General features: G+C 51.2%; 3 protein-coding genes across 6 annotated transcripts in view; 1 reads left to right on the top strand and 2 right to left on the bottom strand.

Annotated features, from left to right (window-relative positions):
• Positions 1-1,929: 1,929 nt before the first annotated feature.
• Positions 1,930-3,723, bottom strand: TMEM52 (transmembrane protein 52). Its single transcript, XM_060199880.1, has 5 exons — positions 3,431-3,723; positions 3,303-3,365; positions 3,160-3,201; positions 2,498-2,670; positions 1,930-2,404 (listed from the first exon to the last, which is right to left on the bottom strand). The coding sequence occupies exons 1-5, from the start codon at positions 3,706-3,708 to the stop codon at positions 2,226-2,228; spliced, it is 735 nt and encodes a 244-aa protein (XP_060055863.1). The 5' UTR covers positions 3,709-3,723; the 3' UTR covers positions 1,930-2,225.
• Positions 3,724-4,099: 376 nt separating this feature from the next.
• GABRD (gamma-aminobutyric acid type A receptor subunit delta) overlaps positions 4,100-26,054 on the top strand; it is a 110,677-nt gene continuing 88,722 nt past the window's right edge. The window contains exon 1 of the mRNA XM_060199887.1: positions 4,100-4,118. The gene's annotated coding sequence lies outside the window, so the exon portion shown is untranslated. The remainder of the gene's footprint in view (positions 4,119-26,054) is intronic.
• The window catches only part of CFAP74 (cilia and flagella associated protein 74), a 79,945-nt gene continuing 59,173 nt past the window's right edge, over positions 5,283-26,054 (bottom strand). For 2 of the 4 annotated variants that reach the window (XM_060199884.1, XM_060199881.1), the window contains 16 exons: positions 23,789-23,876; positions 20,909-21,082; positions 20,027-20,160; positions 13,756-14,032; positions 12,378-12,476; positions 9,947-10,086; positions 9,040-9,422; positions 8,907-8,962; positions 8,693-8,812; positions 8,390-8,545; positions 7,924-8,053; positions 7,688-7,842; positions 6,851-6,983; positions 6,582-6,712; positions 6,336-6,470; positions 5,283-6,246 (listed from right to left, as the gene is read on the bottom strand). In XM_060199884.1, coding sequence (XP_060055867.1) covers positions 6,145-6,246; positions 6,336-6,470; positions 6,582-6,712; positions 6,851-6,983; positions 7,688-7,842; positions 7,924-8,053; positions 8,390-8,545; positions 8,693-8,812; positions 8,907-8,962; positions 9,040-9,422; positions 9,947-10,086; positions 12,378-12,476; positions 13,756-14,032; positions 20,027-20,160; positions 20,909-21,082; positions 23,789-23,876 — 2,413 coding nt within the window. In that variant the 3' untranslated portion in view covers positions 5,283-6,144. The remainder of the gene's footprint in view (positions 6,247-6,335; positions 6,471-6,581; positions 6,713-6,850; positions 6,984-7,687; positions 7,843-7,923; positions 8,054-8,389; positions 8,546-8,692; positions 8,813-8,906; positions 8,963-9,039; positions 9,423-9,946; positions 10,087-12,377; positions 12,477-13,755; positions 14,033-20,026; positions 20,161-20,908; positions 21,083-23,788; positions 23,877-26,054) is intronic. The other 2 variants (XM_060199883.1, XM_060199882.1) reach the window with 2 other exon arrangements.

A 26,054-nucleotide genomic window follows, 5' to 3' on the forward strand; every position in this document is an offset into this window, starting at 1 on the left:
GAACTTGGCCCTCATTTCTTTTTCCTCCCTCTTTTTTTTTTTTTTTTTTTTTTTTAAATCAGAGCGCTACTCAGCTCTGCTTATTTGCTTGGGGTTGAACTCAGGACCTTTGGTGTCAGGTATGGAAGTCTTTTTGGAGAGCCGTTATGCTATCTCCCCAGCACACCCTCAGCTCCATTCTATGGTCCCAGGAGTCCCCAGAGCTGAGGCTGTGTGGGAAGAGCTAAACCTGTTCTGAAATAGAAGCAACGGCATCTCTTGGCCATAAAAGGTTCCTTCCACCAACACCCTAGGGATCCCAGCAGCGTGGCCCAGAAAAATGGCTGCCACCTCCTACTGTCATACTGAGCTTTCAGAACCTCTGGCCACCAGCAGTGCCTGCTTGTCTACAGACATGTTAAGGCTACCTCGTGGGGTCAGGCTGGGGATAAGCAGGGGAACAAGTGTGGGGAGAACACATGGGGTCTCCATACAGTGTTAGGGACTGTGCCCAAGGGTGTCTGGGCCTTAGGGCCCCAGCAAGTTCAGAGTGGCAGAATGAAGTGACAGCTCTGAAGTGGGAGCTGAGGTCCTCGGAATGTGAATAAGCTGAGTCCAGGGCCATGGTGGCACAAACTCTTTTGAACTTGCTACAGGGGTGCTGGGCAGGAGTGGGCAGCTCCTTCCTCCTCCTCAGTAGACTGGGGACCAGGACTACTCTATTGCACACTCTGTTCCTCACCAACAGGACAGTCCTCAGTCCTGGAGCTGGTATCAGGCTGGCCTGGAATCACTTGATCCTCTAGCCCCCCACCCCTCCCCCCACCCCTCCCCAGGCTGTTAGGAGCCTGCTCTGAGCCAATACCTCCTGCTGTGGAGGTAGACGGACCAGATAGAGGGATCCCTGGTGACACTGAGCTGTCTTTCCCACAGTCGGAGTGCCTGATAGCTGAGCAGATCAAGGAATACAAGGGGGTCTTTGAGTTGTTCGACAAGGAAGGCAATGGGCAGGTGAAGACCGGCGATCTGGAGTGGCTCATGAGTCTGTTGGGCATCAACCCCACGAAGAGTGAGCTGGCTTCCGTGGCCAAGGACGTGTATAGAGACAGTGAGCTGGCTGGGTGGGCGGGGTGCGTGCATGTATGTGTGGTGTGTGTGGGGGGAGCTGGCTGGGCTTACTGGCCCCGCCTGACACTGCTTCCCACAGACAAGGGCTTCTTCAACTGTACGGGCTTCCTGGTCCTGATGGGCATCTATTGGCAGAAGGCACAGAACCAGAAGGGCGAGCTGAGGGCAGCCTTCCGAGTCTTTGACAAGGAGGGCAAGGGCTACATCGACTGGGACATGCTCAAGTTGGGTTTGGCTGGGGAGGCTGTGCCCTGCCCGCTGGAGTTCCAGACTGCCTGTGCTTGGCAGGTACGTGCTCACCAATACAGGCAAACCCCTAGATGAGGTGGAGGCTGAGCAGATGATGAAGGAGGCAGACAAGAACAGGGATGGCACCACTGACTATGAGGGTGAGCAGCATTGGCCCATGAGTGGAGAGCAGGCCCTGGTGGGAGGCTGACCCAATCCTCTGCCCCTAGAGTTCATGGTCATGATGACCAGGGAGTCCTTCAAATTGGCCCAATAGGAGCTAGAGGTGCTACCTCCCTGTGGGAGTTCCAGTAAGCAAAGCTGCTTCGCCCACCCCTCTTCCCTCATTCTATCTCCTGTTTTGTGTCCAATAAACACTCCAACCACACTCACCTGCTTCACTGTCTCCTCTGGGGATGAGGGACTGGAGGCATGGGGGGTGGTTTCTGGGGACCAATGGGCACAGGCCCTCCCAGCTGCTGTGACACCTGACACTCTCCCCCTCTCACAGCCCAGCCCTGGCCTCCACGCTGCTCACAGGGATAGGCTGCAGAGGACACCCCACCCCCTTGCCCTTTCCCAGAGGTGAGACCATTTAGATATAAACTTTATTCTTTCCAAAAGGAAGAGGCAGGGGTCCCAAGGGCCTGTGGGGCTCCTTTGGGCTGGGCCTGCCGGGCCAGGCCAGGCCGTTACATAGCAACGAGGCTAGGGCTGCAGCAATGTGCTGGATGGCTGGCCTTCCCAGGGGGGAAGGATGGAGAGGGGGGGTGGGTGTCCTTGGCTCCAAATGCCCTTGCACAGTCCCCTCTGGGCAAGGAGTGGGTGGTGGTGGCACTGGGAGGCCCAGGAGAATTTCCTGTGTCCCAGACCCCCAGGAGGCATGTGGGCTACTGGGAGGGGGTTGGCTCTTCCTGGCTGGTTTTGGACATCTTGATGACCTCATCGTAGGAGGGGGGCATCTCCAGGGCATACAGGCTATAGGCAGGGGGTGTCATGGAGTCCAGGTCCAGCTCCCCAAAGGGGAGGGGCAGTGACATGCCCAGTGGGTACTGCATAGAGCTGTAGGCTGGAGGGAAGGGAGTGGGTTTGTTGGAAGAGGCCTTCCCCCTCCCCCCATTGTGGGCAGGTGGACAACCAGGTGGGGGCTGTGGGCACTCACACGTCACAGTGCTGTGCACAGGGCTGTCGCTGTCTGCAGGGATGCCCACTGGATCGCACGCTGCCTGTGACAGGTGAGGCTGTGTGTTTGTCTGCTTGCGGAGGCAGCAGAAGCGGACACAGCTGGCTGTGACCCCGCACAGCAGCAGCAGCAGAACGGCAAGCAGGATGAGCCTAGGCAGGGGAGTGAGAGCCTGCTGCTGGACCTCTGCACCTGCACCTGCCAGGGTGGCCCCACTGCTCCCCGTGGGGGGAGAGGGAGCAGGCTGATACCTCCCTCCTGGCCCAAGCTGGCCTGCCATGGCTGTCTCTCCAGGCTTGGCTACAAGTGGCCTTGGGCCCACTCCCAGGACACAGTGTCCTGGGCTTACTGCACAGTCTTGTGCTCAGACCAATGACCGTTCACAGGGCCTCCCACAGGAGCAATGGAGGGGGTGGGGAGGAGGTGGGTAAGCAGGCTGAATGGAGTGGGGTGTGTGTGTGTGGAGGAGGGGTGCCTGGAGCTGCCTAGGGGTGGGGAAGGACTTGCCCTTCTACTGGGGGCAAAAGGCTGGGATATCCTACTGAGGGCCCCAACTCTCTGGAGGGGACAGTAACTCCTGGGTAGGGCGGGAGTCTGGTGGGCCCGCCCCGTGAGAAGTGTGGATCGCCCCGGCCACTTACCCCACGTGCCACAGGCTGCTCCAGCGGGCCTGGGGCGGGCACCTGCAGGAATGGGCAGCACCTGGAGCAGGCGGGGCGCAGCCCGAGCCTCCCTGCAGGGCGGGGCCGACCCCTGCGCCCTCCCCTAACCATTCCCGACTTACTGATCCGAGGGGTCACAGCTGCCTTCCGCGAAGCCCAGCGCCACCTGTAGGGACAGGGTGAGCCTGGGCCGGGGCGCGCTTGAACAAAGACGCTCTCACGGTGCCCGAGCCCAGAGTCCACGACTTACCTGCAGCAGCGGCGGCAGCAGTAGCAGTGGCAGCAGCCTGCGGGCAGCCGGTGGCCACGCAGACATGCTCCGCCACCCGGAGGCGGAGGGCCGGGTGCCGCAGCTTTATGGAGGACCCGCCCACCAACCACGCCCACCGCAAAACACGCCCAGACACTGTCCACCACCGGTCCTTCCCGCGCAATCCCCGCCCCGCGAAAGCCACGCCCACAGGCCCACCCATTACGTAAACAGCCCAGTGAAACCCTACCCAGGGCCCCGCCTAGTCCAAAACCCATCAGAGGCCCCTTCCTGCTCAAGCACCGCCCCATTCAAACCCCGCCCAGGGCACGCCCTTGGGAAACCCTGTCCAGGTCCCCAAGTTCCCCTCCCAGCGCAAACCCTGCCTTGTCCAAGTTCTTCTCAGGTCACAACCCACACCCCAAACCCTCGCCCAGACCCCCTCACACACACACCTCTACGCCCCTCCTCTCTCCCCCAGGCATCCCCATCCCATCCCCGCAAACCCGGCCCAGGGCCCCGCCTAGTCCCACACCCAACCTGGGCCCAGTCCCGTTTATCCAGCCCCAGCGTGTCAGCACACTGGCTGGGTGTGGTCCCGAGCGTCCCCTGGCCGGCTGCACCCGGTGTAGCTTCAGGGTATGGCGAGTGTGACAATGCGGTGGAACCTCTCATCCTTGCGCTGAAGGTAAAGGGGGGCGTTTTGCTTGCAGGCTCGACCACCGGAGTCTCAGTGCCAGGGTGCAGGCTATTTCCAGCGGCACGTCCCCTCAAAAAGCAAATCCAAGCTGGGGAGTGTGACCTGGGGCCCATTCTGCCAAGGAAGGCTGGAAGCTCCCTGGTTGTCATCTCGATCATTTTCAGGCTAAGGATGGGTCAGTTGGGCAAGGTCTGTCCTGTGTGGTCTCAGCAACTGGGAGGGCAGGTTCTCTGGGGCATGGGTCCAGCAGTTGTTCCTTAGCTGGGACCATACCCCAAAACTATCCTCATTTCTACCCCAGCCAGCAGGGCCATGTGGCGGGACAGCCAAGCCAGAAGGGTCTGTGCCTGCTGCCAGTCCCCAGGAGTCTCTGGGGCTTCCCTCATCTGGCCAGTCTGTCCTGGGCTCTACCCCTCACTTTCCCCCAGATGGGAGTAGAAGGACCTTAGCCTGCCAGCAGACATAAGTCTCCCAGAAGCCACTATAGATGGGGCCACTCACTGCCATGCTTTTCTTTTTTTCTAATTTTTTTTTTTTTGCCTCTAGGGTTAGCTCTGGGGCTTGAAGTGCCAGCACCACGAATCCACTGCTCCTGGAGGCTATTTTTTTCCCCTTTTGTTGCCCTTGTTGTTTATCGTTGTTGTTATTACTGTCTTTGTTGTTGGATAGGACAGAGAGAAACGGAGAGAGGACAGGAAGACAGGGGGAGAGAAAGATAGACACCTGCAGACCTGCTTCACCACCCGTGAAGCTTCCCCCTGCAGGTGGTGACGGGGCTCGAACCTGGGTCCCTGCACACTGTAACATGTATGCTCAACCAGGTATGCCACCACCTGGCCCCTTCTTTTGTTTTTCTTAAAAATATTTTTTGTTTGTTTTTTATTATCTTTATTTATCAATTAGGTAGAGACAGCCAGAAATTGAGAGGGAAGAGGGTGATAAAGAGGGAGAGAGACAGACACTTGCAACAATTCACTACTCACAAAGCTTTCCCCCTGCAGGTGGGGACCTGGGGCTTGAACATGGATCCTTGTGCATTGTAGCATGTGCATTCAACCAGGTGCTGGGGTGGGAGCAGGCAGCCAAAGGCAGGGTCTTGAAGCCTGCACCTATACCCATCCCCCCCATACCTGGGTGGTGGTGGTAGTGGTGGTGGTAGTGGTGGCGGCAGGCAGGGCTGTGTCCAACCAGTTTTTCCCCATAAGCCAGGGCTGGGGTGATACCAATAAGAGCTCACTACAACATCTCCTGTACCAGTAGGGCCCAGCAGGTGGAGCTCAGGCTCAGACTCTAGGGTAGGCAGGGCTCAGGAGGGAGGTCTGCATGGCAGGGTTAGCTCCGCAACCTGCTCACCTTTGCTTGGGGTCATGAGGAACTTGGGGGTCCAGGGAGGCCTAAAGGCTCTCGTGTTTGAATCCTCCTTAGTGGACTTCTCAGGACGTGGGCAAGTCTTCAGCCCTGTCCCCCAGCACCCCAGTACTTTGCCTTGTTCCAGGCACCCCCCTTTCTGACCATCTTAGTCTTCCTAAGTGTTCCCAGCAGAGGCAATTGTTTAATGGGTGGATTGTTTGGGTGTGGGATGGGGAGCTACCTCCCCAGTGCTTAGTCACCATCTTGCCTGTGCTCCCCACAACAGATTTACAACCCTAAGGTCACATCACAGGCCTGGAGACAAACATTCAGTGTTTATTGGCAGGTGGGGAGGCTCTCCCCCAGGCCTCAGAAGGTTGGGTGGGTGCTGGTGGGTTCAGGAGGGGGGATGGGGTGGGGGATGGGATTGTCTTCACCGCTGGTTCTGGGTGTTGAGGGCCAGGAACAGGTGCTCTAGAATGGGGCTGTCTGGGTCCAGGGCAGCTAGAAGCAGCTGCATCAGGAGCACTGAGGGGTATGGTGTCAGGGGCCCTGCAGAAGGTGCCCAGGTGAAGCATCCAGCAGGACTGTGGAAGACTCAGAGAGGGCCTTGAGGTGGACAGGAGAGCCCGAGGGGATCACTGGGGAGACCCCCTCTGGGGCCTCAGTAGCTGGTTACAACCTGGGCCACAAACAGGACCTTGTAAGTCTCCTTCACGTCCCCCCTGAGTTGCAGCAGGGCTGAGGCAATGAGCGGGTGGTCTGGCTGGTGTGGAATGATGGACAGGGCTTAGTCTACAGCAACCCACTAGCCCACCCATCCCCACCCAGTACTCAGCATTCCTAAGCACCTACGTCAAAGTCTGCTGGTGGCACCCAGGAGATGCTGATGGCTCTGGTCTGGCCGCGCTCCACAGAGCCACGGGCAGGTTCAATGGAAAAGCCTTTGTGCTGCAGCACTGAGAGGCTGTCCAGGCTGAATTCCACCGTCTGTGGGGCATTATGGTGGCTGGTGGGCTGGCACTGGGCACATAGCCCTGCCAGGTTTCCCAACCCACAGCCCCAGTGGTGGGCTCTGGGGTTGGGTAATGTGGGGCTCACCTTCTTGGGGGAAGACTGTGTGGTTCGGATGCAGCCCACCTGCAACTCTCGAGTGGCTGGTGGGGCTGGCATGTCCCCATCAAACTGGACATAGTCCAGTGTTACCAGGATGGGCTTTAGCTCCTCAGCTTCTGTAGAATGGGGTAGGGGGTTAGGTGGAGGGGTGGGACAGGGGTAGCTGGGGGGGGGCCCAGGACTGGCAAGGCAGTGGTTAGCTCTGTTTAGCAGCCCACCCTCCACCTGCACTGATGGGCCTGCTTGGGGCTCACCCTCCCTGCGCTCAGTGTCTAAGGCCGTGATCACTGCCAGTGACTCCACGGGCACATCCAATGGGTCTCCACCTTCCACAAACATCATGTGCTCACGGGCAGCACCCTTCAGCAGAATCCGGTGGGAAATTTTCTGGGAACAGATACCTGGTTAGGCTGCTCAGAGTTGGGGTGCCAGGGTCTACCTGATGACCCCCAGCCCAGTGGAGGTTCCCAGGCATCAAGGCCTCACCAGGGGTCTTGGAAGGGGTTGGTAGCACCCACTTTTCTTTTTTATGATTTAAAAAAAAAAATCAGATCACTACTCAGCTCTGGCTTATGGTGGTGTGGGGGGATTGAATCTGGGACCTTTGGTACCTCAGGCATGAAAGACTTTATTTTTATTATTACTGTAATATCTATAGATCAGAGCATTGCTCAGCTCTAGTTTATGGTGGTGTGTGGGACTGAACCTGGGACTTCAGAGCCTCAGGCATGAGAGTCTCTTTGCATAAGCATCATGCTGTCTCCCCCCTAAAGGCTTTAGTTATTTTCATTGCCACCAGGGTTATTGTTGGGACTTGGTGCCAGCATGCCCTTTCTTTCTGTTTTAAAATTTTGACAGGGTAGAGAAAAATTGGGAGGGGAGGAAGGACGGAGAGGGAGAGAGAAAGACAGACCCCTGCAGACCTCCTTCACTGCTCCTAAAGCGGGATCCCCCATGCAAGTAGGGAGCTGGGGCTTCTTGAACCCGGTTTCTTGAACATGGTGATGTGCGCACTCAACTGTGTACCTGCCTGGCCCCCATGAAAGGAATTTTGCAGAACCATTATGCTGTCTCTCCCACTCAGCACCCACCTTCTCGAAGAGCACAACCTTCAGCCGGTCAGAAAAGTAGAGGCTCTCGTGGTCTGGGCTGAAGGTTACGGTGAAATCCTGTGCCTTGCCAGGCTCCAGTACGCCCTCCACCGGCACCACGCTAAACACGCTCAGGCCGCTGAGGTTCTGTGTGCCTGTGGGGTGGGGGGAGTGGGGGGGTTGGTCACCTAGCCGGGCCTGGGGCCCGCCCCTTCCCCTAGGCTGCTGGCACCCACCTACGACCTCTGTCCTCTGTGCGGGCGAGGTGAGGAAGCGCGGCAGCTGCTGCTGGGTCTCTGCCCGGGCGCCCGCCAGGCTGTCCAGCTGCATGGAGAACTTGATGGGCAGCGATGAGTTGTTCTGCAGCTACGGGACGGGGCGTGGTCACCGGGCAGGGTCTCCCGGGCCACTGCCCACTCCCCGAGGGACAGCTCTGCGTGGGGGTGTGTGGCGGGGGTCCAGCCTCCCCTCCTGCCATGGAGGCGCATGGGGGCGGCAGTGGGATCTCCAGGGCAGGCTGCATCCCGCTGGGGTCTGAGTTAAGCCCCCCCCCCCCATACACACACACACATCGCAGACTGGGTGACAGCAAGGGGGCGTGTTTGGCTTTCCAGAAATAGGGGCCCGCACCCCTGCTGGAGAGATGCGGAGGTGCAGGCAGCTGAGGGACCTTAGGTGGCCCTGGGGTGTTGCTTCATTCACCCTGAAGCTGGAAGAGACAGACTCCCTGGCGATCACGTAGCCCATGTTTAGAATGTCCCCCTCGATGGAGCAGGTGATCATGGAGGCCACACCGGTGCCCACCAGCGTCAGGGTGAGTGTGCCCCTCCTAGTAATGATGTCCAGTGTCTCGTGGGCCTGTGGAGATCATGCCCTCAGTGTGGTTGGCTGCCACAGTCAAGTGCAAGTGGAGTGTCCTGTGTTGGGGACACTGGGCAGCACCTGCCAGCACTAAGGCTGTGGGATGCCACTATTAGCACCGTGGGCTGTGCTATGGGGCATCACCTGCATGCTGTCCTGCGGGGAGAAGGTCAGAGCCAGCACGTGGCTCTCACCTGCAGGCAGCTTGTGGATGGGGTTGAGCAGGAGAAAGGGGCCGTCAGGGTTCAGCAGGGAGAACTGTAGCTGGGGCCCTGAGTCAAGGAGAGGTTGTGAGGGGGATTCCCTCTACCAGCTCTCCCACCCCGCCAGCATCCCTAGCCATAGTGAACAAGGATACAGTCAGGTCCTCGGAAGAGATGTTCTGGATGGTGATCTTCTGCAGGCCATGGTGTCCTGAGGGCAGTCAGAGTTGTGAGCTGAGGTCTGGGGGTGCTTGGGGGGCAGTATGGGGGCATCCGACTGGGACTCACCCACAGCAATGTCACCAAAGTTGGAGAAGGTCTTGCCCTTGTTGGATGTGACTATGATGGATGGTGCCACTGATGGGCACCACAGCTCCAGGTACAGGGTGTTGTGGGGGCTGGGGGCAGAGCAGGGCATGCAGAGTGCAGGGGCAGCCACCTGCTCTAGGCTCCACAGACCTCCCCCACCCCCAACTGGGTTGTGGTTGAGGAGAACAATGATGGTTTGGCAGACCGTGCCGGGCAGGGCACCCCACCTGAAGCTTAGGGATTCCTTGCCCTTCCTGTCTTTGATGTCACCGCTGGCAACCACACAGGGGACAACAAACTTGTGGAACTTGCCCTGGAAAGATCTGATCAGGATGGCTTGTGTGGCCAGGAACTCTTCAGAACTGGAAGGCAGGCAGCAAAAAGCAACCCTGTGTACCCAGGGCTCCCGCAGGCAGGCTGCGGCTCTTCCAGCCTCTCAGGGCAGCTCCATTTGGGCAGCCCTTCTGGGATGCTCACAAGGCCACTCCTGTTTTGTCTAAGTAGTTGACTTTTGTCCCCCTGCCCTGGGTTCTGAGGGGACTTCTCTATGCCCTGGGTCTGGTCAGGCACAGGAGAGCAGGCACCTTTGGCAGATAATCAGAGAGCCAGGTTCCTGGGCCAAGAAAGGACTCGAGCTTTCTGGGGCTGCAGAGAGGAGCCAGGCTTGTGGAGATGGGGATTTGGAAATCAGGGCATCTTCCCCACCCATGGAGAGCCCAGGGGGTTGGGGTTAGTGGATGTTCAGAAAGGCAGAGCCTGGATCTAATCTTGAACTCTGGTCACATTGTTCAGTACTGCCCTGCTGCAGGCAGCCTGTGGGGAGCCAGGGCAGGGTCCCATCAGAGGGGTCTGGCTAGGAGCCAAAGCAGCCTTCTCCTGGGCCCACCTGCACTTGAGCTCCTGCATTTGTAGATCCAACGGGTAGGAGGTGGAGACCTGGGACACTCTGTCTCGGGGTGGCAGGCGCTGCACGGAGGTGGATTGCCTGCGAATGTCCTTCCTCTGGGTGGTTGTGTCCCTGCGGGACTGATGGGGGAGACTGGCTGTGGGGCTACCTGGGGCCCTGTCTGGCCCAGTTGGTATGGTGGTAGCTCCCAGGTGCTTCTTCTCCTAGGCCCAGCTTGGGAGCCCTGGGGTGCTATCTAGTGGCTCCCTAGATAGCCTGGTAGCAGGTTCAAAGAGGGACACAAGCCTGCATAGATTGGGCAGTTTCACCCTCAGCTTTATCCTTGTCCCTGTGCCTTTTCCACTCCTGACCAGCAGGGGACAAGCAAGTGTGCCTGGGAAAAAACTGGAAGACTGGAGAGGTTCAGGTGGTGTATTTCTGGTCTGGAGGGTAGTAGGGGCCTGTGTCACCCTGGGCAGTGAAAACATGTCCGTGGGGGTTGGCAAGGATATAGCCTCTGATCCTCTGAACACCCCATCCCCACCCCCAGGTTCACACTCCAGGTGAATGTCACAGTTGCCCTCTGGAGGCCAAGACTAGAGAAGCCATCCTGCAGAAAGGTTGGCCTACTCAGCAGTGCAGGGGAGCCCTTCCCAAGCCCCATCTTGGGGACCTACCAGCTTGCTGGGGCTTTGAGAGGATGCAGGGGTCTTGTGAAGAGAACATTTTCCCCCCATGGAGGGGTATTTATTTTAATATATATGTATGTATTTTATTTATTTTACCTCCAGGGTTATTGCTGGGACTCAGTGCCTGCACTACTACTGCTGTCACTTTCTTTCTTTCTTTCTTTCTTTCTTTCTTTCTTTCTTTCTTTCTTTCTTTTGGATAGGACAGAGAGAAATTGAGAGAGGAGGGGAAAATAGAGAGGGAGAAAGAAAGATAGACACCTGCAGACCTGCTTCACTGCTTGTGAGGCAACTCCATTGTAGGTAGGGAGCTGAGGGCTCGAACCAGAATCCTTGCTCAGGTTCTTGAGTTTCATACTATGTGCAGTTAACCCGGTATGTCACTGCCTGGTCCCCTTTTTATAATTTTTTATTCTCTTTATGTATTTATTGGATAGAGATAGCCAGAAATTGAGAGGGAAGGGAGTTAGAGAGACACGCACAACACTGCTTCACCACTCGCAAAGCTTTCCCCTATAGGTGGGGACCAGGGGCTCGAACTTAGGTCCTTGTGCATTGTTTTTTTTTAAATTTTTAATTATCTGTATTTATTTATTGGATAGAGAAAGTCAGAAATCAAAAGGAAGGGAAAGACAGAGAGGGAAAGAGACAGAAAAACACCTGCAACCCTGCTTTACCACTTGCAAAGCTTTCCCCCCGCAGGTGGGCACTTGGGGCTCGAACCTGGGTCCTTGAGCATTGCAACATGTGCACTCAACCAGGTATGCCACCACCCGGTCCCTGGTCCTTGTGCATTGTAACATATGTGCTCAACTGGATGTGCCACTACCCTGCCCCGGAGGGGTATTTATTTTATTTACTTATTTTTATATAGAGACAGAGAGGCAGGGAGAGTGAAAGAGACTGCAGCACAGAAACTTCCTTCAATGTGGTGGGGGCTGGGCTTGAACTTGGATCACACACATAGAAAGCAGTGCACTATCCAAGTGAGCTATTATGCCAGTTCCAGTTTTTATTTTATTTTTTAATGCAGTATAGGAGAATGAACTTAGGGCCTCCCCAGGTCAATTTCCCTCTCCTCTCTCTCTCCTACTCTCTCTCCTCCCCTCCATTCTTTCTTTTTATTGCCACCAGGGGTACTATTGGAGCTCAGTGTTGGCACTACAAATCCACTGCTACCCTCCCTCCTAATCTCCCTCCCTCCCTCTCTTTTTATTTTGTTTCATGGGACAGAGAGAAATTGAGAGGGGAGGTGGAAATAGAGAGGGAGATAGAAAGACAGACACTTGCAGACCTGCCTTAGAAGTCATTAAGGGTCCCCCCAGCAAGTGAGGAGCATGGCTTCAAATCTGGATCCTTGCACATGGTAGCATATGTACTCAGCTAGGTGCACCACTGCTCAGCCCCCCCCTCAGCTTTTCTTCTTCAATCCAGAGAGAGAGAGAGAGAGAGAGAGAGGAGAAAAGAGAAGATGGAGAGATACCAGTGCATCATCTTGGTACTGTCTATGGTCCTCCCATGGGGTGCTGGGGATTGACTCATGCAGAGCAAAGCCTGTGTTCTACCTATTGAGCCTATCCCCTAGTCCCAGAAAAAGTTTTGACTTCTTGAATAGTTCCACAGACATGATGCTCCATAGAAGTATACCCAGCAAGAACAAGTTGCATTTCTTGCCCACTGTACAAGGAGCAGACAGCCCCCCACCAGCAGACAGCGCACCCCCAGCCAGCACCAGCACCTACCCCTCTGACTTCAACATCCTTGGTGAGGGTCTGGCCTGCTTCCTGGCGGATGACCTCACTAGACAGCACTGGCTGGAAGGCCACCTGGACCAGGCACCTCTGTGGCAGGAAGGGCAGGGTGGCCTTGAGTACTGGAAGCACCTGTTGCCTGTGCCTCCCCTAGGCTCCTCTATGGACCTGGGTGCAAGTCCTCACCATCTTTTTTGGGGAGGGAGTTAATTTTAACACACCCCTTCCAAGAAGGCCTCCTTGCTTGACTCTGGTTCCCCAGAAGTTGGGATAGGTGGCAGGACATCACCAAGATCATCATCATCACCATTATTATTTTATTGCCATCAGGGTTATTGTTATGTGTCTGCCCTGGGCAAAGCAGGAGGGGTACTTTGAACCCTCCTGGTGTCCAGTCACAGTGTGGTCTGTGTGGGCTTCACCTCCTGCTCCCCTTCTTTTCTTTTTCTTTTTTCCCTCCAGGGTTATTGCTGGGGCCTGGTGCCTGCATTACAAATCCACTGCTCCTGGAGGCCATTTTTTCCATTTTTGTTGCCCTTGTTGTTGTCATTGCTGTTGTTAGATAGGACAGAGAGAAATCGAGAGAGGAGGGAAAGACAGAATGATGGAGAGAAAGATAGACATATGGAGACCTGCTTCACTGCTTGTGAAGTGACCCCCCCTCCCTGCAGGTGGGGAGCCAGGGGCTCCAGCCTGGATCTTTCCAGTGGTCCTTGTGCTTTGCACCATGTGTGCTTAATCCACTATGCTACCACCTCCCTCCCCCCACTTTTTTTTCCCAGAGCACTGATCAGCAATCAGCTCTGGCTTATGGTGGTGTGGGGGATTGAACCTGGGATTTGAGAGCCTCAGGCATGAAAGCCTCTTTGCATAACCGTTATGCTATATACCCTTCCCAATTTTTCTCAGTCTCTATCCAATAAATTATTAAGTACGTAAAAAATTTTATAAAGACCTCAGTGAGTGGTCCGAGAGGTGGTGCAGTGGATAAAGTATTGGGCTCTCATAAAGGAGGTCCCAAGTTTGATCCATGGTAGCATATGTACCAGAGTGATGTCTAGTTCTTTCTCTCTCTCTCCTCCTATCCCTTAATAAATAAATAAATAAAACAAAACAGATTAGATTAAAAATAAAATAAAATCTTATATAAAAAAAGACCTCAGAGAATCAGGGCCTGTCCCCACTGCTGAAGTCTACACCGAGTGCAGTTCCCCTTGTCCGCTCCATGCACTGGTCACAGAGCCCCTCTTGGCCTTGCTGGGCCCCAGGGACAGTGCAGAAGGTTACACTGCTGTGGTGCTGGGTGGGTGGAGCCAAGAGTCCCAGGTGGCCCCACCCATGGTCACTCTCCCACAGGTGTCACACCCACCTTTCCAGGCAGCACAGTCCCCACCAAGGGGGAGATGGTGATGGGCGAGTCCGGGGGCAGCAGGAACTCGAAGGAGGTGGGTCCCACGGGGAATGTGTCCCCGGAGCCGATTCGGGGTACGGAGTGGGTCAGTGAGTTCATGCTCAGGTGAGAGTTGATGACGTACAGGCTGGTCACGGACACATCGTACAGGGAGGTGGCTGCAAACTTGATCTGATAGTGGGACAGCTCCAAGGGTGGGTGGACACCCACTGCTCGGCATGTCAGTTTGAAGCACCTGGAAGTGACCAGTGTGGATGGACTCAGCCCTGGACATAGCCCCTGAGGACATCCAACTGTCATATGAGTAACCTCTAGGGACACAACAGCTGTGGCAGGGATGCCCTGACCTAGGATGGTAGCTGCCACAGATCTCTCCTCTACCCTGTTATGACTTTTGATGAAGTTTGAAAAGACTGTGCTTTGCATAGCGGATAGTTGTTTAAATGGTTACAGAAGAGGTGATTTCTGGCTTATTTTGTCAAATATTTGGCATGAAGTGTAAGGACCAGTGTAAGGATACTGGTTCACGCCCCTGGCTCCCCACCTGTAATGGGGGTCGCTTCACAAGGGGTGAAGCAGGTCTGCAGGTGTCTGTCTCTTACTCCCCCTGTCTCCTCCTCCTCTCTCAATTTCTCTCTGTCCTATCCAACAACAGCAGCAATAACCATAAGAACAACAACAACAAAAGACAAGGGCAACAAAATGGGAAAAATGGCCAATAGGAGCAGTGGATTCGTAGTGTATGCACTGCGCCCCAACAATAGCTCTAGAAAAAAAATAAGTAAATAAAAATACATTAATTAAAGTGAGAGAGATGGAGGAGGGAGAGAGAGAAAAAACAACCCAGAGCATCACTTTGGTATATGTGGTGTCAGGTACTGAATTTTGGGCATTGGGTATTTTTTGTTTGCTTGTTTGTGCGCTCAACCAAGTGCACCACCACCTGGCCCCAGGACTATCTCTCTCTCTCTTTTTAAAAGCTGAATTTAAAAAAATATTTATTTATTTTTTACCTTTTGTTGCCCTTGTTGTTTTTCACTGTTGTTATAGTTATTATTGTTGTTGTCATTGTTGAATAGGACAGAGAGAAATGGAGAGAGGAGGGGAAGACAGAGAGGGGGAGAGAAAGACAGACATCTGCAGACCTGCTTCACTGCTTGTGAAGTGACTCCCCTGAAGGTGGGAAGCCAGGGGCTCGAACCGGGATCCTTATGCCGGTCCTTGCGCTTTGCTATCTCTTTCTATCATAACTAAATCTTTAAATTAAAAAAGTAATTTAGAGGGAGTAGGGCGATAGTGCAGCGGGTTAAGCACATGTGGCACAAAGTACAAGGACTGGCGTAAGGATCCCAGTTCGAGCCCCTGCCTCCCCACCTGCAGGGCAGTCGCTTCACAGGCAGTGAAGCAGGTCTGCAGGTGTCTATCTTTCTCTCCCCCTCTGTCTTCCCCTCCTCTCTCCATTTCTCTCTGTCCTATCCAACAACGATGACATTAATAACAACAACAATAACTACTACAACAATGAAAAACAACCAAGGCAACAAAAGGAAAAATAAATAAATATAATAAAAGTAATTTATAAAGTAAGGCTCAATCTATTTTAATTCACTTCTGTAATAGCAAAGCTATAGCAAACATGGGAAACCCCAATAGAACTATGGGTTTGGATCTCAGACAAACTGCTACAGCAAGAGACAAGAACTCAGCATCCAGGAAGTAAGGACACAGACACATTCACAAAGGTAAGTGAAAACTGCTCTGTGAGATAATAAGACATTTGGGACGAGACCCATAAGATACAGAACTTTATTTGGATGAGCAGGAGGCAGGATAAACTGAAATCCCAACACACCAATCCTATTATAGTTTTGTGTCTAAAACTTTACAATAGAGGAAGATGGGAAATAAGCCGTAATTTGCATAGGAGTTGCAGCAGTCACATGGAAGCAGTCATATTGGAATTCGGTTTCTATAGTAACAGATCCTGAGGGTGGAGTTGGGGAGAAGACTTAATTTATCTTTTTCCAGTCAGCTTTCTGTGCACCTGCAACTTCAAACTGATGCTACCTTAGTGCAATTGTGACCACAAATCCCTGATAATTGCCCAGGCCTACTCAAATATAAACACCTGGCTCTGATCCTCATGGAGCATAAAAAATAATGGAAAGACAGACAGATTCACCACACCGCTGCACAAAGAGCAGCTCAAATTTAAAAGAGCTATATAATCTTCAGAAAGAAGAACTTAAAGCTGGGGAGTCGGGTGGTAGTGCAGCAGGTTAAGTGCATGTGGTGCTAAGCACAAGGACCTGTGTAAGGATTCTGGTTCCAGCCCCGGCTCCCCACCTGCAAGGGGTGTTGCTTCACAAGCAGTGAAGCAGGTCTGCAGGTCTCTCTCTCTCTTTTCTTTTCTTTTTCTTTCTTTCTTTTTTTTTTTTAAAGAATTTATTTATTTATTCATGAGAAAGATAGGAGGAGAGAAAGAACCAGACATCACTCTGGTACATGTGCTGCCGGGGATTGAAGTCAGGACCTCATGGTTGAGAATCCAATGCTTTATCCACTGCGCCACCTCCTGGACCACACTCTTTCTTTTTAAAAGCATACTTAAAAAAAAGATTTTATGTATTTATTAATGAGAAACATAGGAGGAAAGAGAGAGAGAGAACCAGACATAACTCTGGTACATGTGCTGCCGGGCATTGAACTCAGGACCTCATGCTTGAGAGTCCGATGCTTTATCCACTGCGCCACCTCCTGGACCACAGGTGTCTCTCTTTCTCTCCCTCTGTCTTCCGCTCTGTCTTCCATTTTTCTCTGTCCTTCCCTCTGTCTTCCATTTTTCTCTGTCCTATCTAACAACGACGACATCAGTAACAACAATAATAACAACTACAACAACAATAAAAAAACAAGGGCAACAAAAGGGAAATAAATAAATAAGTAAATAAATAAATAAATATAAAAAAAGAAGAAGAAGGGGGGTCGGGTGGTAGTGCAGCGGGTTAAGCGCATGTGGCGCAAAACACAAGGACCAGCGTAAGGATCCCATTTCGAGCCCCTGGCTCCCCACCTGCAGGAGAGTCGCTTCACAGGCGGTGAAACAGGTGTCTGTCTTTCTCTCCCCCTCTCTGTCTTCCCCTCCTCTCTCCATTTCTCTCTGTCCTATCCAACAATGAAAGGCATCAACAATAATAATAATGACCACAACAAGGCTACAACAACAAGGTCAACAAAAGGGGGAAAATGGCCTCCAGGAGCAGTGGATTCAGGGTACAGGCACTGAGCCCCAGAATAACCCTAGAGGCAAAAAAAAAAGAAGAAGAAGAAGAACTTAAAGCTATAGTCATAAGGATGCACACTGAGAAATAAGTTATGTGGTGGTCTGGGAAGTAGTACAGTGGATAAAGTTTTGGACCCTTAAGCATGAGGTCCTGAGTTCAATACCAGCTGCACATGTACCAGAATGATGTCTGGTTCTTTCTTTCTCTGCCTATCTTCTTCTTTTTCTTTTTTTCTTTTTTTTGCCCCTGGGGTTATTGCTAGGGCTCGGTGCCTGCACTATGGATCCACTGTTCCTGAGGCCACTTTCTTTTTTTGCCTTTGTTACTCTTGCTTTATCGTTGTTGTGGTTGTTATTGTTGTTATTGCTGTCATTGTTGTTGGATAGAACAGAGAGAAATGAAGAGAAGAGGGGAAAATGGGGAGAGAAAGATAGACAACTGTAGACCTGCTTTACTGATTGTGAAGTGATCCCCCTGCTGGTCGGGAGCTGGGGGCTTGAACCGGGATCCTTACGCTGGTTCTTGTACTTCACATCATGTGTGCTTAACCTGCTATGCTACCACTCGACCCCCCCATCTTCTTCATAAATAAATAAAAATAAAATCTTTGAAAAAAATTTCTGCTATCAGATTTAACCACAACAACAAAAGGAAATGCTATGTGGATGAAAACTTCAAAGTCAGAGAAAGTCTGGAAGAAGCTGTCACAGGTATCAGTGAAACAATGCAGTAACTGAGTTAAAATATAGTAAAGAGAGTTGGGCGGTAGCACAGTGTGTTAAGTGCATGTGGCAGCAAAGCACAAGGACCAGCATAAGGATCCCAGTTCAAGCCCCCGGTACCCCACCTGCAGGGGAGTCACTTCACAAGCGGTGAAGCAGGTCTGCAGGTGTCTATCTTTCTCTCCCCCTTTACGTCTTCCTCATCTCTCTCAATTTCTCTCTGTCCTATCCAACAATGACAACATCAATAACAATAATAACTACAACAATAAAACAACAAGGACAACAAAAGAGAATAAATATTTTTAAAAATACAGTAAAAGAGACATCTATGAAATGTCAGAATTCAAAAATTGAAGTGGTGAGATGGAGGACAGGGTAGTGAGTCATACAAAAAAAGCCATTTAAAAGAGAAAATAACTAAAGAAAATGAAAATAATCTAAGACAGCTATGAGAAAACATCAGGAGAAACAACATTCACATCATGCAGGTACCAGAAAGGAAAGACAGAAAAGGACAGAGTTCTTATTTGATGAAGTATTAGCTGGGAATGCCCCCAAAACTAAAGAAGGAGATAAAATTTCAGATCCAGGAACCTCTAAGAGCTCTAAGAAATATAGGTAAATCCAAAGATAAATTCACAAACTATATATATATATATATATATATATAGCCTCCAGAGTTATCACTGGAGTTCTATGCCTGCATGACTCCACTGCTTTCCCCTAGACAGATGGTGAGAGACAAAGAGAGGAGAGACACCACAGCACTACTCTACTGTTAGTGAAACTTCCTCCTGGTAGGTGCTCCATTGTAGTGACCTGGGACTTAAACCTGAGTTCTTACTCATGGTAGTATAAGTAAGCTTTTCCAGGTGAATGACCTGCCAGCCCTGACACATAATAATTGGAATGACAAAGAACAAAGGTAAAGAGAGAGTATTAAAAGGGTCAAGAGAAATGTTACCTGTAAGGGAACTCCCATAAGACTGTTAGTTGATTTCATACAAGAAACTCTAAAGCAGGGATGGGGGACCTTAAAAAAAACTTATTTATTTTGGATATAGGGATAAATTTGGAGGGAAAAGGGAGATATGGAGAGAAAGATACACCTTCAGCACAGTTTTACCACTTGTGAAGCTTCCCTCCTGCAGGTGGGAACTGGGGACTTGAACCTGGATCCTTGTGCATTGTAATGTGTGTGCTTAACCAGGTGCACCACCACCTGGTTATAACATCATTCATGAGTCTTATGAGTGGTCAAGGATGCTTGCTACCACTGAGCTATCTCCTGACCCTCCAGGTGTATTTTCAAGGTGGAGCCAATAGGACTAATGGCAACGTGGATGGGAGGTGAGGAAAAACAGGAAGACAGGATCGGCAGGTAAGTGTGGGGTGTGGGTAAGGTGTCTAGCTTCAGTCACATAAGATCTGAAACCTCTCTGAACACCCACCCACTGGAGCTGGCATACAGTTGACTGGACTTGGGGTACCAGATTGGGGAGGAGGTGAGCCCAAGATCATGACTCTCCCATCTGAAAGTCTGGGCTGGGTCTCTTCTGGGCTATAAACCCCACTGGGCCCTCCACTCCCTGCTGTCATCATGGAAGCTTCTAGGCTGAGCACTCTACACCATATACACCACCCCCACACCCCACACATGTACCCACATGCACACCACACACCCATACCCTCACCATGTACTACAAACATGCTTATAATACATGCATTTACATACAACCAAACACATGTTCTTATACATGTATCATACATGCATTCTATGCATATGCATGTTTCATACAAGCAACCAATCTAACATCTGCATCACACATTCACAGACATGCCCACATGTACATAGCAGCTTTCCACATAATGCCCTCATATACACATACCACATGCAGCCACAAATACACATGCCCATAGTGTACTCACATGCATGCACTATACTCATACAAGCACATGTATATATAATCATACACATGTACATAATAACATGCACACACAATACTCATGCTCTGAAATGCACATACCATTATGTTGTCCATACACTAACATATATGTACACACAGTCATATGTGAACACACACACACACACACACTCATACATATAATCCTTGCAAGCCATGGGGCTTGAGCTGGTCCAGTGTGCAAAGGTGCCTGGATCCCAGCTGTCTGCAGCCAGTCAGCCCCCAGGCCAACCACCTCCCCTGGGGCCAGGCTCACCGGTTGATCTCTGATTTGCAGATGAGCTCAAAGTTGTACTCCTTGGCCTTGGTGGGCTGGAAGATCACATCTAGCAGCAGAGTCTCCAGGGGCAGGATTGTCCCAAACCCGTCATTGGGCTGGATGTCCACAAACTGCAAAGCAGGGTGCACTGATGCCAAGGCAGACCCCCTGCAACCTGCTATGGGCTTCACTATGTAGGCACACAGGTAGCAGAGTATGCCAGCCAACGCTTTTGTGTCTACAGGCATGTGGGCCTATATGCTCCTGTGTGGCTTGAGCACACGTGTGAGCTTGTGTCTGTGCACATGTGTCAGTGTGGAGCATTCATTTGCTCTTTCAGCTGTAAGCATGCCCACGAGCATGTCTCTGTGTGCGGGCCCACCTGGAAGTGCTTGCAAGCATTCATGTGAGTGCATGAGAGTCTGTGTTTGCAAGCATGTGTGCACGTGAGTGAGCATGTAAGTGTGAATGTGTGTATACAGGTGTGAAAGTGTGTGTGTGTTTGTGTGTGTGTGTGTGTGTCCGTGGGTGGATGGCAGTCTGGTCATTGGGAATTCAAGGGTGGGGAGTGAAGGAGGCCCATTCTGGGGCTGTCCTGGTTGCTCTGTGAGATCAGGCAGAAAAGAGTCTCATGAGGAAGGGAGGGAGTGGAGCCTGGAGTCCTGCAGGGAAATGCAAGGGAACAGGAAAGGACAGAGAGAGACAGGGTGAGGCAGGGCAGGGACAGTGGGGCAGGAGGGACAAGAGGAAGGGAGGCGTAAGGCTAAGGTTAAGGTGCCAGGAAGTGGGTTGGCATTTGGACCTCAGGGCTGCCCCGTTGGTCTCAAGCACTTGCTGGCTGGGCCCCAACATGCTCCCCTCCCTCACTCCAGGAGGCACCTTGGGCACCCCGATGAACCCAAACTCCTGGGGCAGGAGGGAATGGTTGTAGAGGTTGACTCGGGCGCGGATGGCCTCGTATATGGTGCAGAAGCTGAAGTCTACCACTGAGGGCCGGAACTCTAGGTCGGAGGTTGTGACCACAGCATGGACCATAAACTCCAGTGGCTTGATCTACAGGGTGAGAGCAAGCATAGACTAGTCAGTGCAGCTCCCAAAACAGTAACAGAGAGTGCTGGGACTGGCTGCCCACTGCACAGCTTCCACGGACAGCAGGTTCTCTCTTTAAAAGTCAGCTTAGGGGGAAAGGTGGTGGCATAACTGGTGGAGCTTAAATGGTAGGTACAGTGTGCAGGGACTCTAGTTCAAACCCCCTGGTCCCTACCTGTAGTGGGAAAACTTCACAGTGAAGCAGTGCTATGGATGTCTCCCTTTCTATCTCCCCATTCCCTCTCAATTTCTCTGTCTCTCTCTCTTAAAAAAAGGCAGCATCCACTGTTGGGGAAATCTCAACTGGAAAGGACTGGAAAGCTATGTTAGACTTGTACATCTAAGGCTCTTGGTTTGATTCTCGGTGCTGCATGTATTGTAGTGGTGCTCTGGCTTCTTGCTCTTATACATAATAAATAAAATCAATCTCTAAAACAAAGTTTAATTCTCTTAGCTGGGGAGGTGGCTCTGTGCTAGAGTACAGGACTGGCAAGCAGGAGGTTTCAAGTTCGATCCCTGTGTCAGAGTACTTCTCTGGCTCTCTCTGTCCCCCACTAAGTGAATCAGTGAGAAGCATATAAATACCAATGCCCCTGGAATCCTGACCAGGATGACATGCAAGCAGTTGTCATCATGAGGTGCTAGAGATGAGGGCAAAGCCATGGGTAGGTGGCCATGGGAGGACGATAATATGCATGTGGGTGCATCTGTGTATCTATGGGAACACACACCTGTACTGAGTAAGTGCACACATGTGGTTGAGGGTGCTGGGAATGTGTTCACTTACATGTGTAAGAATTGAAGAGTGGGGAGCTGGGCGGGTTAGGTGGACATGGCTCGAAGCACAAGGACCGGCATAAGGATCCCGATTAAAGCCCCTGGCTTCCCACCTGTAGGGGAGTCACTTTACAAGTGGTGAAGCAGGTCTGCAGGTGTCTGTCTTTCTCTCCTCCTCTCTGTCTTCCCCTCCTCTCTCCATTTCTCTCTGTCCTATCCAGCAACAACAATATCAGTGGCAACAATAACAACAACAAGGGCAACAAAATGGGGAAAATGGTCTCCAGGAGCAGTGGATTTGTAGTGCAGGCACTGAGCCCCAGCAATAATCCTGGAGGCAAAAAAAATTTTAAAAAGCCTCACAAAAAATTTTAAAAAAGAAGTGAAGTGTTTCATTTTCAAAATATTAATATACATGTTTATACATATGACATATATTACTACTTTGAATTAATATAAATAAATATATAAATATATGTCAGAATAGGACAAGTGTTATCTTAGCGTTTCATCCCCCCTACTCCCTACCTCCTGGGGGCCTTCCAGGGAGATCTTTTCCCTGGGAACCTACTGATAGTCACTGCAGAAACAATTCAGCTGCTTTTCTTAGACCTTCAGCTGCTAAGGAATCCTACACAGCTATTTGAGGAAGGTCACATCTTCAGAACAGCACATGAGCCAAACCAGGCCCCTAACCTAGAAAAGAAAGTTCTCTCGCTGTCCCCAACCCCCATGTACCACCTTCCCCCTCTTCTCTCAGCCAGTGGTAATCAGACTGTGAACCTGTATATCCAATCCATGTAGAAAACAGGGTGGTTTCAAACCTGTGTTAGGGAATAAAATGGTTGTGTCTCTAGCTAATGTGTGCCAACATGATGGACCCAGGTGGGGCTGGGACCCAGTTCTATAGAACTGAATAAACTGCCTCACTTCCTGCCTTTCTTAAGTCTCTTGAGGCCGTTTTGGGGTCAGTGGGTAAAGTTTTTCTTCTTCTCCTTCTTCTTCTAAGATTTTTAAATTAATTAATTAATTAATATGAAAGATAGGAGGAGAGAGAAAGAACCAGACATCACTCTGGTACATGTGCTGCCGGGGATTGGATTTGGGACCTTTTGCTCTAGAGACCAGTGGTTTATCCACTATGCCACCTCCCTGACCATGGGTAATTTCTTTCTTTCTTTTTTTTTGTTGACAGCTGCAGACCTGCTTCACCGCTTGCGAAGTGACTCCCCTGCAGGTGGGGAGCTGGGGGCTTGAACTGAGATCCTTATGCCGGTCCTTGTGCTTTGTGCCACCTGTGCTTAACCTGCTGCACTACCACCCGACTCCTAAGTTCTTTATTTAAAAAAAATTATCTTTATTTATTTATTGGACAGAGACAGCCAGAAATCTAGAGGGGAGGGGGAGACAAATAGGGAGGGAGACAGAGAGACACCTATAACACTGCTTCACTGTTTGCAAAGCTTGCCCCCTGCAGATGGGGACTGAGGGCTTGAACCCAGGTCTTTGTGCATTGTAACATGTGCACTCAACCCTGTGCACCACCACCTGGCCCCCAAGGTAAAGTTATTTCTAACACATGTGTGTGCACCTTGACCTCCTGATGTGCATAGACAGTGTGCACACATATGTGCAGGTGTGGGGCACACCTCTTATGGTTACGTGACACATCCAGTTAGGGTGCACAGGGGACAGCATTCAGATGCCGCTATCTGTCCTACTCCGTCTCCACTGCATGGAGGCTCTGGAAGGACTGCCTGCTGCCCCAGTGACTGGATGCCCATTGTGGGAGGCACATGAAGATGGCCCCCCTGGACTTTTGGGGCACAGAGTCTAGCTTCCCCAGCAGCTTTCCAGGTGGCCCAGGGATTCCCAGTAGTGTCCCACACAGACCTGGTCAGCCACCCGGATTGTCATTGGTGCCTCCAGAACCCGGGTTTCCTTGTCGAAGTACTTCCCAGCATCCTCTGGGAGGGAGTGTCTGTAAGAGACAGGACACAGCTGAGTGTGGTTGCCATCCTGATGGTTTGCAGCCTGGCAGCAAATCTGACCTAGAAGGGGCACTTTTCTTTTCTTTTCCTTTCTTTTCTTTTCTTTTCTCTTCTCTTCTTTTCTTTTCTCTCTCTCTTTCTTATAAAGAAGAGATCCTCCTTCCTTCCTTCCTTCCTTCCTTCCTTCCTTCCTTCCTTCCTTCCTTCCTTCCTTTTTATTAATGCATAGAGACAGAGAGAAATTGAGAGGGGAATGAGAGGGGAAGAGACAGAGAGACACCTGCAGCTCTGCTTCACCACTTGTGAAGCTTTCCTCTTGCAGTTGGGGACCAGAGGCTTGAACCTGGGTCCTTACACACTGTGATGTGTGTGTTTAACCAGGTGTGCCACTGCCTGGCCCCAAGGGGCACTTTTCACATGCACAGAAACTAGGGGCTAGGTGGAGTGCACGTGGTACCATGCAGAAGGGATATGGGTTCAAGCCCCTAGTCCCCACCTACAAGAGGGAAAGGCATAGCTGTAGGTGTCTCTCAATCTCTTTCCCTATCTCCCCTTTCCCTCCAAATTTCTCTGTCATATAAATAAACGCATAAAAGTTAGATGCAGAAGCAGTAGAATTGCTATGGGGTGTGCAAAGCATGAACCTCCTGTTCCCCCAGAGCTGACAGTGAACCTTGGGCTTAGGGACTCAAGTCCTCTAGCTAAATGACCACAGCACTTTCTACAAACCCTAGACTCCAGGAGCACTGCAGGAAAGTGTGTGGGTGAGTGACATGGATGTGATTCCAAACAAAGCTTTTTTTTTTTTCCCTCTTGGGGCTTCACATCTGCACAGTTCCTCCACTTTGGGTGGATTATTTTTTTTAATATATATTTATTCTAGAATGAAGGTAAGAGACAGAGAAAGGAGACACACTTCAGCACTACTCCACCACTCATCTTTTCATGGTGCTCCCGTGTGATGGCAGGGTGCTTGAACCCAGATTCTTATACCTGGTGAAGTTTGTCCTATACTGGACAATATCCTCACTCTCTGAATAAGGCTATTTCACTACTTAACAGTGAATACATTTTTTTTTTCCTCCAGGGTTATTGCTGGGCTCAGTGCCTGCACCATGAATCCACCGCTCCTGGAGGCCATTTTCCCCCCTTTTGTTGCCCTTGTTGTTGTAGCCTCATTGTGGTTATTATTATTGCCATTGTTGATGTTGTTCGTTGTTGGATAGGACAGAGAGAAATGGAGAGAGGAGGGGAAGACAGAGAGGGGGAGAGAAAGATAGACACCTGCAGACCTGCTTCACTGCCTGTGAAGCGACTCCCCTGCAGGTGGGGAGCCGGGGGCTCGAACCGGGATCCTTACACCAGTCCTTGCACTTTGCGCCACATGCACTTAACCCACTGTGCCACCGCCCGACCCCCCCACTTGTGTTTTAAAGTAATGAAGAGTGGGGCCTGGGAGGTGGCACACCTAGTAAAATACACATGCTAAAGTAATGAAGAGTTTGTAACTTAGAGAAATCCTCAACCATTCCCTTGGAAATACACAATAAATAAAAAATATAGTATGCTATTTTAGGATAAAGGGAGATTGATGTAAGCCAATGTGAGTATGTTGCTGGATAGGACAGAAAGAAATTGAGAGAGGAGGGGAAAACAAGGAGTGGAGAGACCTGCTTCACTGCTTTTGAAGTGACCCCCAGCAGGTGGACAGCTGGGGGTTCAAATTAGGATCTAACACGGGTCCTTGAGCTTTGCACCATTGTGCTTAACCCACTGCACTACTGCCTGCCCCCCCAATAGACTAGTAAATTTACTAAAGAAGAGATACTCATGTACCACAGACATAAGAAATTCTATATTTAAAATTACACCACAGGGAATGACAGGTGTTGGTGAGGTTGTAGAGAAAAAAAGGACTGTGCTACACTGCTGGTGGAAATGCAAACTGGTGCAGCCCTTTTGGAAGACTGTATGGACAGTCCTTAAATAAATAAAAATAGAATTGACTTATGATCCCACAATAAAACTCTTGGGCATTTATCCAAAGTACATGAAGACACTAATTTGATGGGACATATACATCCCTATGTTCACAGCTACATTATTCACAATAGCCAGAGTGGAGGTAGCCTAAATGTCCATCAGCAGATGACTGGATATAGAAGTTA

This window comes from Erinaceus europaeus, chromosome 10, assembly GCF_950295315.1.
Source record: "Erinaceus europaeus chromosome 10, mEriEur2.1, whole genome shotgun sequence".
NCBI lineage: Eukaryota > Metazoa > Chordata > Mammalia > Eulipotyphla > Erinaceidae > Erinaceus > Erinaceus europaeus.

Bases quoted from the DNA above. Each gene is read 5' to 3' on its own strand.
- TMEM52 (XM_060199880.1), bottom strand. From the start codon at position 3,708: ATGGGTTTTGGACTAGGCGGGGCCCTGGGTAGGGTTTCACTGGGCTGT. The intron at 3,202-3,302 runs GTAAGTCGGGAA...CCATTCCTGCAG, and splicing joins AGCTGTGACCCCTCGGATCA to GTGCCCGCCCCAGGCCCGCT. The intron at 2,405-2,497 runs GTGAGTGCCCAC...CCTTCCCTCCAG, and splicing joins TGTGCACAGCACTGTGACGT to CCTACAGCTCTATGCAGTAC.